The 18,026-nt window shown below is 48.2% G+C and overlaps 1 protein-coding gene across 3 annotated transcripts in view; it reads right to left on the reverse strand.

Moving 5' to 3' along the window:
- Positions 1–9,661: 9,661 nt before the first annotated feature.
- The window catches only part of VOPP1 (VOPP1 WW domain binding protein), a 104,778-nt gene continuing 96,413 nt past the window's right edge, over positions 9,662–18,026 (reverse strand). For all 3 annotated transcript variants that reach the window (XM_050783537.1, XM_050783538.1, XM_050783539.1), the window contains one exon: positions 9,662–12,109. In XM_050783537.1, coding sequence (XP_050639494.1) covers positions 11,919–12,109 — 191 coding nt within the window. In that variant the 3' untranslated portion in view covers positions 9,662–11,918. The remainder of the gene's footprint in view (positions 12,110–18,026) is intronic.

Here is an 18,026-nt window from a genome sequence, read left to right on the forward strand (position 1 = left end):
TGCTGAAGATCTCTTGCTTTTCTTCTCTCCGCATTGGGGGGTTTCTCCTGGCTCAGAGCTGATCGCAGCTGGGCCAGCTGCTTTGCTTCCCTCTCCTTCCAAGCCTCAGATGTTCCCCATCACTTCTCTAGTGAATTCCATTGTTCTCTTAGAAGCTCCATTTGATATGTGATTGTTCAGTTTTGGTCCTTCTTTGTGCAGAAGTGCCAGGTGTCTCTAGTCAGCTATCTTGAAGCCCTTCTCTCTGGATGGACAAAATATTGTTTACACTTCGTGGCTTGTTCTGGGAGGCTCACAGATCTCATCCCATATAAGTAGTGAGGGGAAAAAAGAGGTGGCTGCCCAAGGTTTCTCCTTCTAGCTCTGATTGGCTCAACATCCACTGGGCAACACACATCAACCTTTCAAGACAAGGAGAATGGTAGGGGATGTATGAAGTGGTGATGGTGTATGTGAAAACCCTTGGCTTCCTTCACATGATCAGTCTGAAAGATAGAGACTACATGGAGAATGTCTCAAGAAAATCCCTCCTTTCACACTCCTCTGACTATACCACAGACCTAGACTCTTCACAGTTGAGCAAAAGCTTGGGTGGGAGCTCATTTCTTCTCCCACTGTGTTTCAACTTCTCAAGGAATTGTGGAATGAGAGAGAGCAGAGGATTTTTAATATTTGCTGATTATCCACTACGTGCAAGCTTGGTATAAAAAATAGGTAGTATAATCTCCGTTTTAGAGTTGAGGAAACTGAGACTGGAGGTTAAATCACTTGCTGTAAGACACAAAGCCAGTAATTAGTAGACTCAGGACTCGAGCAAGACTGTCCATCTTCAGAGCCCATGGTCTTTCCATGACACCAGCAGTGGACACTTAGGTCCACAGGGACTCTCTCACATCTACTCTGTGCTCTCTTTCTTGGCATTCAAAGAATGTTAGGCACTGAGAACCGCTGTGGACTGAATGTCTGTGTCCCCCCAAATGTCATATGTTGAAACTGAATCCCCAATCCGATGGTGTTGAAGGTGGGCCCTTTCGGAAATGAAGTCATGAGTGGGAGGGAGCCCTCATGAATGGGATTAGTTGCCCCAGAGAGACTCCCTCACCCCTTCTGCCAAGTGACTGTGCAGCAAGAAGACAGTCATCTACGAACCACGAAGCCGACACTCACCAGACACCGCACCTACTGCCTTCCTGACCTTGGGCCTCCAGAACTCTAATAAATAAATTTCCTTTGTTTATAAACCACCCAGCCTATGGCATTTCGTTATAGCAGCCTGAACAGATTGCGACAAGAATTCAAACTACTAAGGATCACTTTAGCTGAGAAATGCTTGGGCGTAGATTGGGTAGAAAGGCTGGTGTAGTGCAAGTCAGAAGAAAACTTAGTTAAAATGGAGGCACTCCTCTCCCCTCCTACAGAGTGAACAGAAAGGAGAGTTCTGCTTTAGGACAAAGCATTTTAAACAGCACGCAGATCCTCTGGAAAAGGACACAGAGCCAAATGTGGGCAGAGGCTCGGGGACTGAGGGGGAAACCAGAAGCTGAGTTTCTTTCCTCTAGTGCCAGAGAAATTCTCCAAGGTGGGATTGGGATTGTGGTGAATGACCTTGGATCAAGATCCAGGGGCTGTGGGAAAGCCACAGAAACTCCAGACAATGAACATTTTATTTTTATTTATTTATTTTTTATTCTACTTTAAGTTCTAGGGTACATATGCACAACATGCAGGTTTGTTACGTATGTATACATGTGCCATGTTGGTGTGCTGCAGCCATTAACTCATCATTTACATTAGGTATATCTCCTAATGCTATCCCTCCTCCCCCTCCCAAAAATAGGACCCAGTGTGTGATGTTCCCCTCCCCGTGTCCAAGTGATCTCATTGTTCAATTCCCACCTATGAGTGAGAACAAGCAGTATTTGGTTTTCTGTTCTTGCGATAGTTTGCTGAGAATGATGGTTTCCAGCTGCATCCATGTCCCTGCAAAGGACACGAACTCATCCTTTTTTATGGCTGCATAGTATTCCATGTGCCACATTTTCTTAATCCAGTCTGTCACTGATGGACATCTGGGTTGATTCCAAGGCTTTGCTATTGTGAACAGTGCCACAATAAACCTATGTGTGCATGTGTCTTTATAGCAGCATGACTTACAATCCTTGGGTATATCCCCAGTAATGGGATGGCTGGGTCAAATAGTATTTCTAGTTCTAGATCCTTGAGGAATTGTCACACTGTTTTCCACAATGGTTGAACTAGTTTACAGTGCCACCAACAGTGTAAAAGTGTTCCTATTTCTCCACATCCTCTCCAGCACCTGTTGTTTCCTGACTTTTTAATGATTGCCATTCTAACTGGTGTGAGATGGTATCTCATTGTGGTTTTGATTTGCATTTCTCTGATGGCCAGTGATGATGAGCATTTTTTCTTGTGTCTGTTGGCTGTATGAATGTCTTCTTTTGAGAAGTGTCTGTTCATATCCTTTGCCCACTTTTTGATGGGGTTTTTTTCTTCTAAATTTGATTGAGTTCTTTATAGGTTCTGGATATTAGCCCTTTGTCAGATAAGTAGATTGCAAAAATTTTCTCCCATTCTGTAGGTTGCCTGTTCACTCTGATGGTAGTTTCTTTTGCTGTGCAGAAGTTCTTTAATTAGATCCCATTTGTCAATTTTGGCTTTTGTTGCCATTGCTTGTGGTGTTTTAGACATGAAGTCCTTGCCCATGCCTATGTCCTGAATGGTATTACCTAGGTTTTCTTTTTAGGATTTTAATGGTTTTAGGTCTAAGATTTAAGTCTCTAATCCATCTTGAATTAATTTTCGTATAAGCAGTAAGGAAAGGATCCAGTTTCAGCTTTCTACTTATGGCTAGCCAATTTTCCCAGCACCATTTATTAAATAGGGAATCCTTCCCCCATTTCTTGTTTTTGTCAGGTTTGTCAAAGATCAGATGGCTGTAGATGTGTGGCATTATTTCTGAGGGCTCTGTTCTGTTCCATTGGTCGATATCTCTGTTTTGGTACCAGTACCATGCTGTTTTGGTTACTGTAGCCTTGTAGTATAGTTTGAAGTCAGGTAGCGTGATACCTCCAGCTTTGTCCTTTTGGCTTAGGATTGTCTTGGCAATGCGGGCTCTTTTTTGGTTCCATATGAACTTTAAGCAGTTTTTTTCCAATTCTGTGAAGAAAGTCATTGGTAGCTTAATGGGGATGGCATTGAATCTATAAATTACCTTGGGCAGTATGGCCATTTTCACAATATTGATTCTTCCTATCCATGAGCATGGTATGTTCTTCCATTTGTTTCTGTCCTCTTTTATTTCACTGAGCAGTGGTTTGTAGTTCTCCTTGAAGAGGTCCTTTACATCCCTTGTAAGTTGGATTCCTAAGTATTTTATTCGTTTTGGATAAAAGCTATTGTGAATGGGAGTTCATTCATGATTTGGCTGTCTGTTACTGGTATATAAAAATGCTTGTGATTCTTGCACATTGATTTTGTATCCTGAGACTTTGCTGAAGTTTCTTATCAGCTTAAGGAAATTTTGGGCTGAGACAATGGGGTTTTCTAAATATACAATCATGTCATCTGCAAACAGGGACAATTTAACTTCTTCTTTTCCTAACTGAATACCCTTGATTTCTTTCTCTTGCCTGATTGCCCTAGCCAGAACTTCCAACACTATGTTGAATAGGAGTGGTGAGAGAGGGCATCCCTGTCTTGTGTCAGCTTTCAAAGGGAATGCTTCCAGTTTTTGCCCATTCAGTATGATATTGGCTGTGGGTGTGTCATAAATAGCTCTTATTATTTTGAGATACGTTCCATCAATACCGAATTTATTGAGAGTTTTTAGCAAGAAGGGCTGTTGAATTTTGTCAAAGGTCTTTTCTGCATCTATTGAGATAATCATGTGGTTTTTGTCTTTGGTTCTGTTTATATGCTGGATTACATTTACTGATTTGCGTATGTTGAACCAGCCTTGCATCCCAGGGATGAAGCCCACTTGATTATGGGTGGATAAGCTTTTTGATGTGCTACTGGATTCGGTTTGCCAGTATTTTATTGAGGATTTTTGCATCGATGTTCGTCAGGGATATTGGTCTAAAATTCTCTTTTTTTGTTGTGTACCTCTGTCAGGCTTTGGTATCAGGATGATGTTGGCCTCGTAAAATGAGTTAGGGAGGATTCCCTCTTTTTCTATTGATTGGAATAGTTTCAGAAGGAATGGTACCAGCTCCTCCTTGTACCTCTGGTAGACTTTGGCTGTGAATCTGTCTGGTCCTGGACTTTTTTTGGTTGGTAGGCTATTAATTATTGCCTTGATTTCAGAGCCTGCTATTGGTCTATTCAGGGATTCAACTTTCCCTCGTTCAGTCTTGGGAGAGTGTATGTGTCCAGGAGTTTATCCATTTCTTCTAGGTTTTCTAGTTTATTTGCATAGAGGTGTTTATAGTATTCTCTGATGGTAGTTTGTATTTCTTTGGGGTCGGTGGTGATATCCCCTTTATCATTTTTTATTGCATCTATTTGATTCTTCTCTCTTTTCTTCTTTATTAGTGTTGCTAGCAGTCTATCAATTTTGTTGATTTTTTTTTTTTTTTTTTTGAGATGGAGTCTTGCTCTGTTGCCCAGCCCTGAGTGCAGTGGCCAGATCTCAGCTCACTGCAAGCTCCGCCTCCCAGGTTTACGCCATTCTCCTGCCTCAACCTCCCAAGTAGCTGGGACTACAGGGGCCTGCCACCTCGCCTGGCTAGTTTTTTGTATTTTTTAGTAGAGACAGGGTTTCACCATGTTAGCCAGGATGGTCTCAATCTCCTGACCTCATGATCCGCCTGTCTCGGCCTCCCAAAGTGCTGGGCTTGAGCCACCGCGCCCAGCCATTGATCTTTTCAAAACACCAGCTCCTGGATTCATTGATTTTTTGGAGGGTTTTCTGTGTGTCTATCTCCTTCAGTTCTGCTCTTAGTTATTTCTCGCCTTCTGCTAGCTCTTGAATGTGTTTGCTCTTGCTTCTCTAGTTCTTTTAATTGTGATGTTAGGATGTCAATTTTAGATCTTTCTTGCTTTTGCTTGTGGGCATTTAGTGCTATAAGTTTCCCACTACACACTGCTTTAAACGTGTCCCAGAGATTCTGGTATGTTGTATATTTGTTCTCATTGGTTTCAAAGAACATCTTTATTTCTGCCTTCATTTCATTATGTACCCATTAGTCATTCAGGAGCAGGTTGTTCAGTTTCCATGTAGTTGAGCGGTTTTGATTGAGTTTCTTAGTCCTGAGTTCTAGTTTAATTGCACTGTGGTCTCAGAGATGGTTCGTTATAATTTCTGTTATTTTACATTTGCTGAAGAATGCTTTACTTCCAACTATGTGGTCAATTTTGGAGTGTGATGTGGTGCTGAGAAGAATGTATATTCTGTTGATTTGGGGTGGAGAGTTCTGTAGATGTCTAATAGGTCCGCTTGTTGCAGAGTTGAGTTCAATTCCTGGATATCCTTATTAACTTTGTCTCGTTGATCTGTCTAATGTTGACAGTGGGGTGTTAAAGTATCCTATTATTATTGTATGGGAGTCTAAGTCTCTTTGTAAGTCTCTAAGGACTTGCTTTATGAATCTGGGTGCTACTGTATTGGGTGCATATATATTTAGGATAGTTAGCTCTTCCTGATGAATTGATCCCTTTACCATTATGTAATGACCTTGTCTCTTTTGATCTCTGATGGTTTAAAGTCTGTTTTATCAGAGACATTTTACTCTTTTATTTTTTAAAAAAGAGATGAGATGTCACTATGTTGCCCAGGCTGGTCTCAAACTCTTGGATTCAAGTTATCCTCTTGTCTTAGCCTCCCAAAGTGCTGGGATTACAAGTGTGAGCCACTGTGCCTGGCCCAACTATGAACATTTTAATTGATAAATTAGAAAATGTTCAAAACACTTAAAATTAGGTAGTGATGCCAACAGCCTGCCTCACCCACGCCAGGAGCCTTACCATGTAAAGCATGGTCCCAAGCTTTTTTGGCATCAGGGACTGGTTTTGTAGAAGGCTATTTTTCCATGGACCAGGGGGTGGTGGGGATGATTTCAGAATGAAACTTCCACCTCAGATCATCAGGCATTAGATTCTCATAAGGACCATGCAACCTAGACCTCTCTCCTGCACAGTTCACAACAGGGCTCACATTCCTATGGGAATCTAATACCACTGCTGATCAGACAGGAGGCAGAGCTCAGGTGGTAATGCTCGCTTGCCACTCACCTCCTGCTGTACGACCCAGTTCCTAACAGGCCACAGATCAGTACCAGTCTGCAGCCTGAGGGTTGGGAACCCCGGATGTAAGGCATCCCTTTGTGAGAAGACAAGCTCTGGGCCATTAATTCCTGCAGCCGGCTGCTCTGTGCACATGGGGTGAGGGGCAGGAGGGAGTCAGGAAGGAGACCTCTGGTCCCCGGTACAGCTATTCTCACAATGGCCACTGGTCGATCTCCCCGGTCCCTGCCACGGCCCCTCTGCTCTCTGCACCTGCTGGCCTCAATGTGGAGCCTCTCTGAGAAACAGCTCCTCCCTCCCCAGCCACCTTCTGTGTACAGTTCAACTTCTGTCTCCTTAGATCTGTTTCCCCAACAGTCAAGCCACCTCTCCTATTTCAAAAATTATTCAACACTTTTTGTTTTTGGCCTGTTATAGATTTTTTGAAGTTCAGTGATATCTGGGAAGGACAGATAAAAGTGAGCATTCAGTTTGCATCTCAAGTCCTGACATTTGCCTTGTCAACGACCTCTGCTTCCATTTCACTGGAGGAAGCTGGCTAGGTGGAGTCTTCTTCCCCATAGGTGGCTGTGACATCAGGTGAGCTGCTCAGTCTCTTCTGACTTAATTCCTGTCCACATGACGAGGTCCTGGATGAGATTAGTATCCATCAAACTTGTTCCTGTAATATACCCCTTCTATCAGGTAAAACTGACAGCAGGATTCCAGTATATAAAACAAGCTAAACTGGTATTTTCTTTTTCAGAATACATACTTAAGTGCTGAAGAGTAACTAAAACATTTTTTAATCAGAGAAAAAGGCCCTGGCCAGGGGCAGTGGCTCACGCCTGTAATCCCAGCACTTTGGGAGGCCGAGATGGGCGGATCACGAGGTCAAGAGACCAAGACCATCCTGACCAACATGGTGAAACCCCATCTCTACTAAAAATACAAAAATTAGCTGAGTGTGGTGGCATGTGCCTGCAGTCCCAACTACTCAGGAGGCTGAGGCAGGAGAATCCCTTGAACCCGGGAGGTGGAGGTTGCAGTGAGCCGAGATTGCATCACTGTACTCCAGCCTGACAACAGCAAGACTCCGTCTCAAAAAAAAAAAAAAAGGTGGTCCTGAGGAGAGGAGAGAATGTGATGGGGTCTTTGGAGCTCACAGCTCCCCTCTTCCCCTCTAAGTGGCCCATGGTGGCAGTGCTGGCTGCCCCAAGAGGAAGTGGGCAAATTGCAGAGGCACCAAGGAGCTTCCAGGGAAAGGCTGAGGCCTGGCCCTTTCCAGCGGAGGTGCAATGGTCTGGAAACTCATCAGATGGATCAACGGTCATGTTTCTGGTGGCAGACACAGCTCGGAGGGACGTGAAAGTGTTTGGATGAGCAACTGTATTGCAACTATGGGATGGGCTGGAGGATAGGCCCAGCAGGTGACCCAGGATGGAACCCCTCTGGAAGTGCCTGGGTGGGGCCGGGTCAGCTGCAGCTGCAGGTAAGCATGCAGGGGACCCCAGAGGAGTGGCTGTCAATGACATCAATGTGGAGACAGGTCTGTGGCCTAAGGGCGGAGTGAACTCCCAGGGTGTCATGGGACAGGAGGGAAGACAAGGTTTTCCTGCTAAGATGGGCGGGTCAGACCTCAGTGTCTGAAGGATTTGACTAGAATTGTGCTTAGGATCAACGAAAAGGGAGGGGAAGGTCACAGTATTTGAGGATAAATTAATTTTTACCTTATTCTAGGATCAAAGTGACTATCAATGCTTTAAAATACAGTATATAAAGTGTTAGAAAAGGTACATTAGTTTTTTCTTTTAAAGCATACTAGTTTTTATAGTATATAAATAGTTGTGGAATCTAGGTAGTGGGTTTATGAGTGTTCAAGGTAATTTTTTTTTCAGCTTTTTTGTATGCTTTAAATTTTTCAGGACAAAATACCTAGAAGTGGTCAAATAACATTTTATTTTGTAGTCGAGCATTTGAGGAACCCCTGGACGATTGTTGGGAAGCCTTCGGGTTAATGCAGCATGAAAACCACTGGGCCTCTTCTGAGCCCTCTGAGCTGGAAAATCTCTAACTTCCTAGGGGCTCCTCAGGCTCAGCCCAGGCCTGGAGATGATGTGTTTGAGAAGCTGGTGTTTTTAGATGACTGTCATCTAAAACCTCAAAGCCTCAAAAGCGGTTTCCATCAGTGGGGCTGCACCTGTACTCTGAGTTAGTTTTATCATAAAAATGGGTCATTTGCAGTTGCCTTTTAAAGGTGAAAACAGATGCAAAATATATTCTAAAAAAAATCAGACTTTCAAAAACCACACACAGTGCCAAGTAGTCAGTGGATTTGTCGGCACCCTGCCTGAGAACAGCACTTTAATAAAGGCCCAGCTGCAAGGGTGCAGAATACCAGAGCTGGAAGCATTGCTGCCCTTTCTTTGTTCTGCCTTTCAGGGCAGCCGTCCTCAAATATGGGGTGGGCAGAAGTGGTGTGCTTACTGCCAGCACTGCCTGCTACAAGGAAAAGAACTGTATGGCCTACTAATGCGGGGGAGTGCTCGATTAAACAGCATGAAGATGCTTCTCAGACTGTTCAATACACTGGTGTGCACTGCCAGTCTCCCAGGGATGGACACAATTGTGGTCCCCAAAAGTTCTACAGAAGACTTTTAGGGGAGGGACTACACTCTAGGACTCATGCTTTAAGAAGGCAAAAGTCAACCAAGCACTGTGGCTCATGCCTGTAATCCCACAGCTTTGGGAAGAGGGAGGATTGCTTGAGCCTAGAGGTTTGAGGCTGCAGTGAGCTATGATTGAACCACTGCATGCCAGGCTGGGTGACAGAACAAGACCGTCTCTAAAAAACAAACAAAAAAAAGAAGCAAAATGGAAAATGCTTCTTTGCGAACATTATGTCAATTAGTGATATATCTAAAATACAGCTTGAGAGGCTGGGGTAGGAGAATCACTTGAGGCCAGTAGTTTGAGGCCAGCCTGGGCAACATAGTGAGACCCCATCTCTAAAACAAAAAATGAAAAATAAATTATTAAAATGCAGTTTAACTGTAGCAGCTACACCCTTCAGTAGCATCTGTGAGAGAAGTGTTATTTCTGACCAAGCAGAGCTGTGTTTTAAAATGAAGGCTCCTCCAACCTGTGAAAAACAGTCCTAGCTCAAGGTTAACTAACAATATCAACAGAACATTACTTTAGCGATGCTTCTGTCTTCCTACCCACCGGGGACAACTGTCTCCATAGCTTGTATCTTACATTCTCAAATAACATCTAGTTTCTGGCTCCCCTGAGACCAGGTACATCCTCCACCCACCCCACCCCACCCCACTGAACCAAGGATCTGCTGTACACCCTTCCTCATTAGAAACTTCATCTCCACCCTCCTTTCACTCCCCTACAAAACAATCAAAGCACATGCCCAAATTTATTTTTATTTTGCACACATAGGAAACAGGATCCTATCAAAAGAGAACAAAAAAGAGAAATGAGCCAAATGTCGCAGAGGAAAAGCATGCACAGATCTGCTTCAAGTTTACTCTGAACCACGGACGCTCCAGGAATTCCACACACCAGGAGCTGTCTCACTCCAGGAGGTGGGCACAACCCACCATCTACACAATGGAAACAAGAATGGCCAGGAAATGTCACCGAAGTGGGACTTCCATATGCAGGATCGGTGTTCACAGTAGCACAATTCTAATCAAGTTCAAGGGAAAACAAAATCTGTCTCACACAAACATGGGAATACAAAATTGTTGAGCCCTAACCATCACTGTCTCTTAACATCATTTGCTATCAAAAAGATAAATGAAATTTAGTCAGGGACCTTTGGGTGCCTATTCGGCTGTACCCAATTCCAGGGGCAGCTCTTAGTGTGCTTTTTCATTACAAAAAATAAAGGGAGAAACTGACATTAAAAATGCAAAACAAATGACCTGGAGAAAGAGGAGTGTTTGGACCCACGTAGTTGTCTTGATTGTAAACAGTGAACATTGTGCTTTGTTGTCTCATTTAGATGCAGGCCTGCAGCACGGGAGGTACCACCCTGGCAGTCAGCAGTCACACCAGGGTGGTCAGAGACACTGGTGGCAGCATCTGTGCTTGCAACTGCATTCCCAGGGTGTCTGTTTTGTTCCCAAGTGTTTCCCACAAAATTCCCCAGGAGGTTCTCCAATTCAATGTCCTCAGAGTGAAAAGCACGGACACCAAACCACTCCGTATCCACTTCCGTGAGATGTCTTGATGCTCCAGTTCAATGAGTAACAATTTCTCAAGAGGCTCTGATTAGTTCATTAAAAAATAAGCACCCCCACCTCATTCCCCGTGATACAGCACATCTAGTATCTAGGCGCCTTGGCTAAGCTGCATAGCTCTTAGCACACAGGACAGGTCAGGGTTCACACATCAACACTATACGCGGCAGAACAGAGCTAGCTCCCTGCTAGCCATCAACTACTCAGGAGACTATCTGTGAGATCCTGGGGTGAGCTATGATTCCTATCCAGGAATGTGCATTTCCAACCACATCTTCTTCATTCTAATTATAACAACATGGTCAGAGCAGTCATGTCTTTTCCCAGCAAGCTCCTCCTCCTTGGAGCCCAGCACATACCCGCTTAGACCCAATACAACCTCACAGAGAGACGCCTCAGCAGGTCTCTCTCCCTGGAAGGGTCCAAGTGACTTCCCAGCCAGATGTGCCCCCTGCTTTGAAAGCGCCCTTCAGAACCCACCACTGGAGCTGCCTGAGGGAAGGAGACTCCTGGGCCTGAGAATGCCCTGGAGAGGCGGTGATGTCCACTGGAATCAGATCAGACTGGAAAACACACACCCAGTCTGATCTCAAAGGGCAGGACGCTCTACATACACTTCCATAAACACACCGAAAGAAAGGGTAACAGTCCTTTCTTCAAATCAGACCAAGAGCTCACAAAATGCAATGTCTTCGTTTAGGGCAGGAAGTGATTTCCCACGAATTTAAATAACTTTGCTTAGTGGACGTCAGATCACTGTCAGGCCTCCAAGGCGAGCCTGATTCTAGGCCCCATCGTGCGGTGAGAGCCGCACGCGCTACCCTTCCCTGGCGGTGCAGGAGAAGTCTATCTTTAGGATATGAACAGAGACAGAAACATGACAAGGGGCTTGGTCTCTCCTGAATGTCTCTCCAACAGCTTCTGGAAGAGGAAGGCTGACGAGAGGACAGGCTGGAGCAGACGACCTGCTGGGTTCAGCTCAGCCGGCTGCTGCTTCGTTGGCTGAGCTGCCCGGCGTGGGGCTTCCTATTAATACCCGGCAGAAGGATGCTTGCCTGGGATGCTTGGTCTGGCCCCTCCACATGCCACCTGCACCTCCAGCACTGCCTTCTTCCTCTCAGTCTCTCTCCTGAAGATCTGGTCACGCCATCATAAGGACATCAGCCCTCAGGGACTATCACCACACTACCACCTGAGAGCACAGACTGCGTCAGAAACAGAAGCAACAGAGGAGACACAGTGTGAGTTCATATATTGTCCTCCATGGAAAACCTGAAAGAGAGCTGTGCTTGCCGTGAGGATATCAGAGGAACTGCCCTTAGCAGCCCATGAGACCATTCCTGGAAGTGAACATCGACGGGGACAGAAAGGCCAGGGAAAGGCCCTCTCCTGCCTCTCCTCTTGCACGTGGGCGCCCCGCTACTTGGCCTTCACTACCTGTTCGTACGGGGGCGGAGGCGTGTTGCAGTAGGCTGGAGGGGGTGGGCAGGCCACACTCCCCTGGGGTGAGTTGGGTGGGACCTGGAAAGCCATTGCCATGGAATTGCCGACAGGGTTCATCCCCGGTCCTCCTGGGTCAGTGTAATAGGGCGGCCCCGGCTGCTGGGCTCCTGAAAGACAGACGAACATAGGTGAGCACAGAAGGGAAAGCCCCATCACACCCCGAATATGTGCAGGCTGCAGGGCCAGCAGGCCACGCCCCGTCGTTCACTCAGTGACAGTGTATGAAGGACCCAACATGCCTGGTAAGGGGGCACCTGGGGTGTGGTGACAAGCCCTCTCACGGCTTTGATTCTAGTGGACTACACTCCACGCTACCAGTTCACACATTAGGGTGGAGGGAACTGGGCCACAGTAAGGTAAGGCCGTCTGCAGTGAACTATGGGAAGAGCTGCAAAGACCACCCAGGCTTCGCAACTCAGCCTGGCATGATCACAGCAGCTCCACAACGCCTCTGGGCACATCGTTGCCTGGTGACCATTTCTAAAGTAAGGTCTCCATTCTCCCCTGCTGGGCTAGTGTGTCCTCAGGGTGGGAGTTACTCATAGGCAGGGAGGCCGTGCACCTGGGCACACATAGCCGGGCTGCAGCTGATGGACGCTCCACGGGTCAGGAGTGGAGCCGCAGGCTGACTCCCTAGTGACAAGCTGAGGAGCAGGGCATGGGGGCACCATGGAAGGTGACAGGAGGGCACAGGCTGGACACCCGACCCCAAATCTAGCCCTCACTCTGAGGTGCTGTTTTTGGTCTAGTTACTGTGAGCATGCAGATTAACACTATAGAATTCTGCATATGTTAATAAAGTATCAGGAGAAACCGTGGAAGTGCTGGGTGTTCCCTGGGTAAAGCTGATTTTGTGACGGGACTCAGGTATATTTGAAGTGAGGCTTCATTTAGCTCAGGGAGACACTCAAGTGTCAAAGAAGCTGCCCCCGTGTGAATATTGTCTAGGGTTTTTTTTTTTTTTTTTTTTTTGCAGTTCTCCCCCTGACACAGTGTGATACAGTTCTGACCCTAGAAACATGCCCATCAAGGTACACAAGATGTCCCAAACCTCCAAAGCCCACATAAGTCAGACCATGGGAATCTGCGCATGTGCGGAAGGAGAGCATGTAGAACAGAAGCACAGGCCAGGCCTGCGCTGTCTCTCACCGAGCACTCTCTCCTGCCAGGAGGGCGCTTGGCACAGACACCACCTGTGTGAGCCGCCGCCTCGCCCTGCACCTGTGCCGTCCCACAGACACCACCTGAGTGAGATGCCATGTGGTCCCACAGATGCCACCTGCGCTGCTCTGATGCATCTCGCCCACCGCCTTGGGTGGTTCTATTTACAAGTCGATCTACTGCCATTACCATGAGTTTCTCAAGGGCAGAGATTATGTTTTATTTAGATTGGATCCTGCTATATGTTATACAATTAAAAAGCCAAGGATTTTTAAAAAGAGGGCATTGCAATAGTCTAGGCAAGATATGATGAAGGCTTCTGAATATTAAAGAAAAAATGGAGAGGAGAGAATGAGGCGCTGAGGCTGTCAGCAATGACTGGCCTGGGATTGACTCGATGGGGAGCACATGGGGAGGGAGACAAGGGCTGAGAACAAAAGGCCCTAGGTTCTGGTCTCAATAAAGGCCCCCAACAGGCAGGGCAATACCAGAGTACAGGGGCTCTGCAAGAGTGAGTGCCTTACCAAGGTCACACTACTGCTACAGCAGCACCAGGACAAGGGCGGGCAGATGAAAAAGTCTGTGCTGGGCTGGAGAGGGCGGAAGCAGCTCTGGAGCCTCCTGTGGGAAGGTGGTGATGGAAACGTGGGCGTGCCCAGGAGAAGGCTGCAGGAAGGAGCAGCACTGAGGCCAGGAGAGGAGCATGAAGCATCTAAGGCTGATGAGAAGGACATGTAGGCAATGGGAAGAAGTGGCAGGAGGTGGCTCGCCAGGAGCCAGGGCAGCAAGGGGTGGGAGAATTTTCAGGAAAAAGTGATGTCCTCTCCCCAGCTGAAGAGAGATCAAAATAAGCATGGCACATTTCCAGTGGCTGTGGCCCTGGGGTTACCGTGCTCTTTCTCTGCAGTTTCACACCATGGTAGACACAGGTCCCTGCCGCAGTAGGGAGAAAACAGTCCAGGGTGGGGGTGAAGACTGTAGGAGGGGACAGGTAGCAGTTGGAAGTCACGCAGGGCAAGGGAAGGTGCCTTTGTAAGGATGGAAATGCTTGCATATATGGGCAGGGGTGGGGAGAGACACACAGGACAGAGAGGACTTTTGGGGAGAACACAGCTCGGCGAGGGCAGGGGCCTCTGGTGAAGCACCTGGAGCCCACTAGCTGGGAGCTGGTACAAAGGAAGGCACCCGAGACAGTGGGCTGAGTGGACAGAGCCATGTGCGGTGCTACCCTGAAAAGCACAGCAAGGGACTTGGCCACCACGGGTTTGGCAGAGGGGTGGGTGAACATGGCCGGCAGCCTCCACTACCAGGGAAAGCAGGTCCAGGTGATTCATTTGCTGACAGGGATGTGGGAAAGGGCAACAGGAGAACTAACCAGGGAGATTCCAAAAGCCTCAAGGACAAAGGGAGCAATGTGTGATGGTCACAGATGGGAGCCAAAATAGTGACAAGGAGCGACAGGCCCACTGGTGCAGGATTTGATGTGGTGGGGACAATCTGCACAGAGGTGTCAGCCAGGAGCAAGGAGACTCCACCACACCTCCCTTCCCTACACGGGGTGTGCCCTGGGAGGAGCCCTTCAGTTCTGGTTTGTGGTTGATGGTTTGGTTAAAGAAAATACACAAAACATTCTAGGAAGAGGCTGGGGTTGCAGGAAGACTTTCTCCAGAAGATGGGGTAGAAAGGGTAAAAAGGGGTGAGTAAAACCATGGCTGCCCCTCACGTCGCCAGTGTCCATCAGGCCAGCCTGTGCCGTGTGCGCACGGTGGGGAATGGCACAGGATGGGGATTGGGTGGGAGAACAGAGGCTCCGCAAGAGTGAGTGCCTCACCAAGGCCACACTACTGCTACAGCAGCACCAGGACTTGAACCCAGTAGTGAGCTAGACAGTCAGACTCTTCCTACGATGACAGGCGTCTCTCAAAACAGGATGGTGAAGTGGAGAAAGAAGTTCAGGCAAGGGTGGGATGGGAGAGCCACAGAAGATTGGGGGCATCACGGGCCCCTGTGTGGAGCACTGTCTAAGAATTAAGGGCCGCCACAGCCAGCCTCCCAGCCGGGCTGCACTAGTACCCTCAGCATGTCATCTGTCTCCAGACAATGCTGGAGTCGTTTTACTCTGAACGCCATCATCTCTTCCTCACTGGGAGTCTTGGCATGGTTTGAAAGGGAGCTCTAGGCTCAGCAAAGACTGGGAGGATATGCTGTGATGTTAACTGACAACCATCCCTTCTCAGTGAGCTGGCCCAGCCCCGCGGGTGCCAGGGGGCTGGCCAGGCAGCCTGTATTCTTAGCAGGACCTGCCACCTCTCCAGTCCAGCTGATGGGCCAGTAGCGTGTCAGGGGGGCTGGGCCAATCTTCCCTGCGGATGCAGGAAAGTCCAGCAGGCCGCAGAGGGAAGGGTAGAAACGTAGGGAGAGGGAGAGGCGGCTGACACAGCGTGTGGCCCAGAAGGGACAGAGGCCACGGGCCCAGGGGCCCAGGGGCCTGACTCCTGACAGCGCTCCAGTTCCGTCAGGATCCCCGCATCATTTTAGTCAGCCCCTCCCAACCCAGGGCACACGGGTCTCTGGTCTCACCTCTCCTCCTCTCCAGCCACGCCCTGGCTTCCCTGCTCTGTCCCCTCTGGCCCAGCTGCCCCTCCAGCCATGGGCAGGGGCCTCAACACAGGGCAGCAGGGGCAGAGCTTGTTCCTGCCACCCAAGCTGTGGCAGGCTTGGCCCTACACTCCTCGCCACCCATCACTCATGGGAGGGTGAGCTCTCCAGAGGGACAGGGCCTGCTATGAGGGGTTCCTGCCCTATTCTCCTTCTCCAGCAGTAATCACACCGCCTGGATCCAGTCTGCCCTCCCTGGGCCCTCACTAGATAACATATCCCGGGCTTTCACCACGCAGACCATGTCTCCTGGAATGCCTGTGACCACCTCATGCCAGGCTCCTCCCAGCCTCTGATCTGGCTAATTCCCATGTATCTGTTAGTCTCAGCTCAGAATCACCAGGCAGCCCCCTCTTGCTGCCTGTCACTGCCTTCCCAGCTGAGCAGGCACCCCTGTCCTCTGGCACCCAGAACAAGGCACGCCTGTGAGCATGAAGCAATTGGCCAGTATGGTATGATTTCCTGAGCCTTCTGAACACGAGGACAGAGCATCACTCATCCTGGTGCCCTGAGAGCCCAGAATGGCACCTTGCATGTGGCAGACATTCCATAAATACATGGGAGGAATGACTGATGGGACGAGTGACGACTTGGATCTGGGTTTTGGCGCTGCCAGATTGTGCTGGGTGTGCATGGGTTTCCTGAGACACACCTGTGTCTGACATGACAGGAGTGACTGGCTGCCCCACTCAGCAAGCCTGTGCCAAGCCCGTGGCTCCTGTTGAGGGGACGAGCCCAACCCCCTGCTGCAGGTGAGGGAGGGGCGGGAGTGTGGTCTTTGTAGCAGAGAGGCGGCCAGGCTATGTTTGCAATGTGGCCACTTACGCTGCAGAACCAGAAACGCCAGCACCTGCATCCAATCCAGTGGGTATATTCATGTTCATAGCTGCAGTGATGGATCCTGCCAGCAATTGGTGGGATGGGATTGAAATATTTGAACATGGAGATGGAGAGGTATTTGGAATATAAAAGAGAACGGATAGGAGGTGAATAAACTGTGTACTTGTCAAGAACATGAACCCTCAGGTGAAAAAACTGGTGACCACATTGGAGAGGCTGCAGTTGAGGTTAAAGGGCAGCAGGGCCGGAGGCCGAAGCCTCATGTGAGCAGCTGAGGGACCCTGGCCAGGTGGAGGCCGCGCTGACCCAGACAGCTGCTCAGCTTCTGCTCATTTGGCATCATTTTAGTCAGCCCCTCCCAACCCAGGGCACATGGGGCACAGCGTCCTCGCAGGACGCTGGCCATGCTTACCATTCAGGCTCTCACAGAGAAAAGCAACCGAGAGAAGGTAGACCCAGTTCTCACAGAGGCAGAGACTTATTCAGGAAAGAGAAAGCAAGGACACTTCATTCCCTGCATGAAGCCCGCGGACAGAAGGCCAGCAGGGCCTGGAATGTGCCCACAGACTTCAGAGCGATCACGGCAAAGACGTTCCCACAAACGCACAGATGATTCTATGGCACATGGCTCTGGAATCGAAAGCACCTTAAAGTCAAAACCTCAACTCCACAATCACAAATAGGCATGGTGAGAACAAAAATGTGAGTGTTCCAAATGAAGCCCTGTGACTAACAAGCAAAATGACAAAATGAGGTTAATACCAGGAACAAATATAGAATGAAGTCAGGAAAACAAAGGCCAAGGGAGCTGCAGCTTGAAGCAATGACTCTAGCCAAAAAAAGGGGCTTTGCATGTGCACAGAGAATAAAGAAGATTAAGAAATAAAACAACTAGCAAAATAAACTACCTTAAATGGTATTCTCTCCCAAGGAGAATGGTTTGCAAACTGAAAGGGAAAGAAAAAAAAAATGGGTGAGGGAAAATGAAAGACCAAGATAAATGAGAACTGACTGGATGTTGGGGAGAGCATTCAGATTGCCTGCCTCTGACCAAGTACCTCTCAGTGCAGGAAGCATGGAAGAGAACTAGGACCTCAGGGTCCTGTGACATGCTAAGTGCATTTTCCCCACAGATCCAAGTATCTCACATACAGCCTGTCATTCTAGCCACAGAGGAATGCTATGAGATACACACAATTTCCATTTTATAGATTCAAAAGCAGAAACCCAAATAAATTATACAATGTGCCCAAGGGACTCTCCTTCCAGTGTTCACTGTTGCATCTGTGAGGACCCAGGCAGACCTCTCTGCCAGGAAGGAGAGCTGGAGGGGGAGGAGGTGGAGGGGGAGGAGGTGGAGGGGGA

This window comes from Macaca thibetana, chromosome 3, assembly GCF_024542745.1.
Source record: "Macaca thibetana thibetana isolate TM-01 chromosome 3, ASM2454274v1, whole genome shotgun sequence".
In the NCBI taxonomy this organism is placed as follows: Eukaryota; Metazoa; Chordata; class Mammalia; order Primates; family Cercopithecidae; genus Macaca; species Macaca thibetana.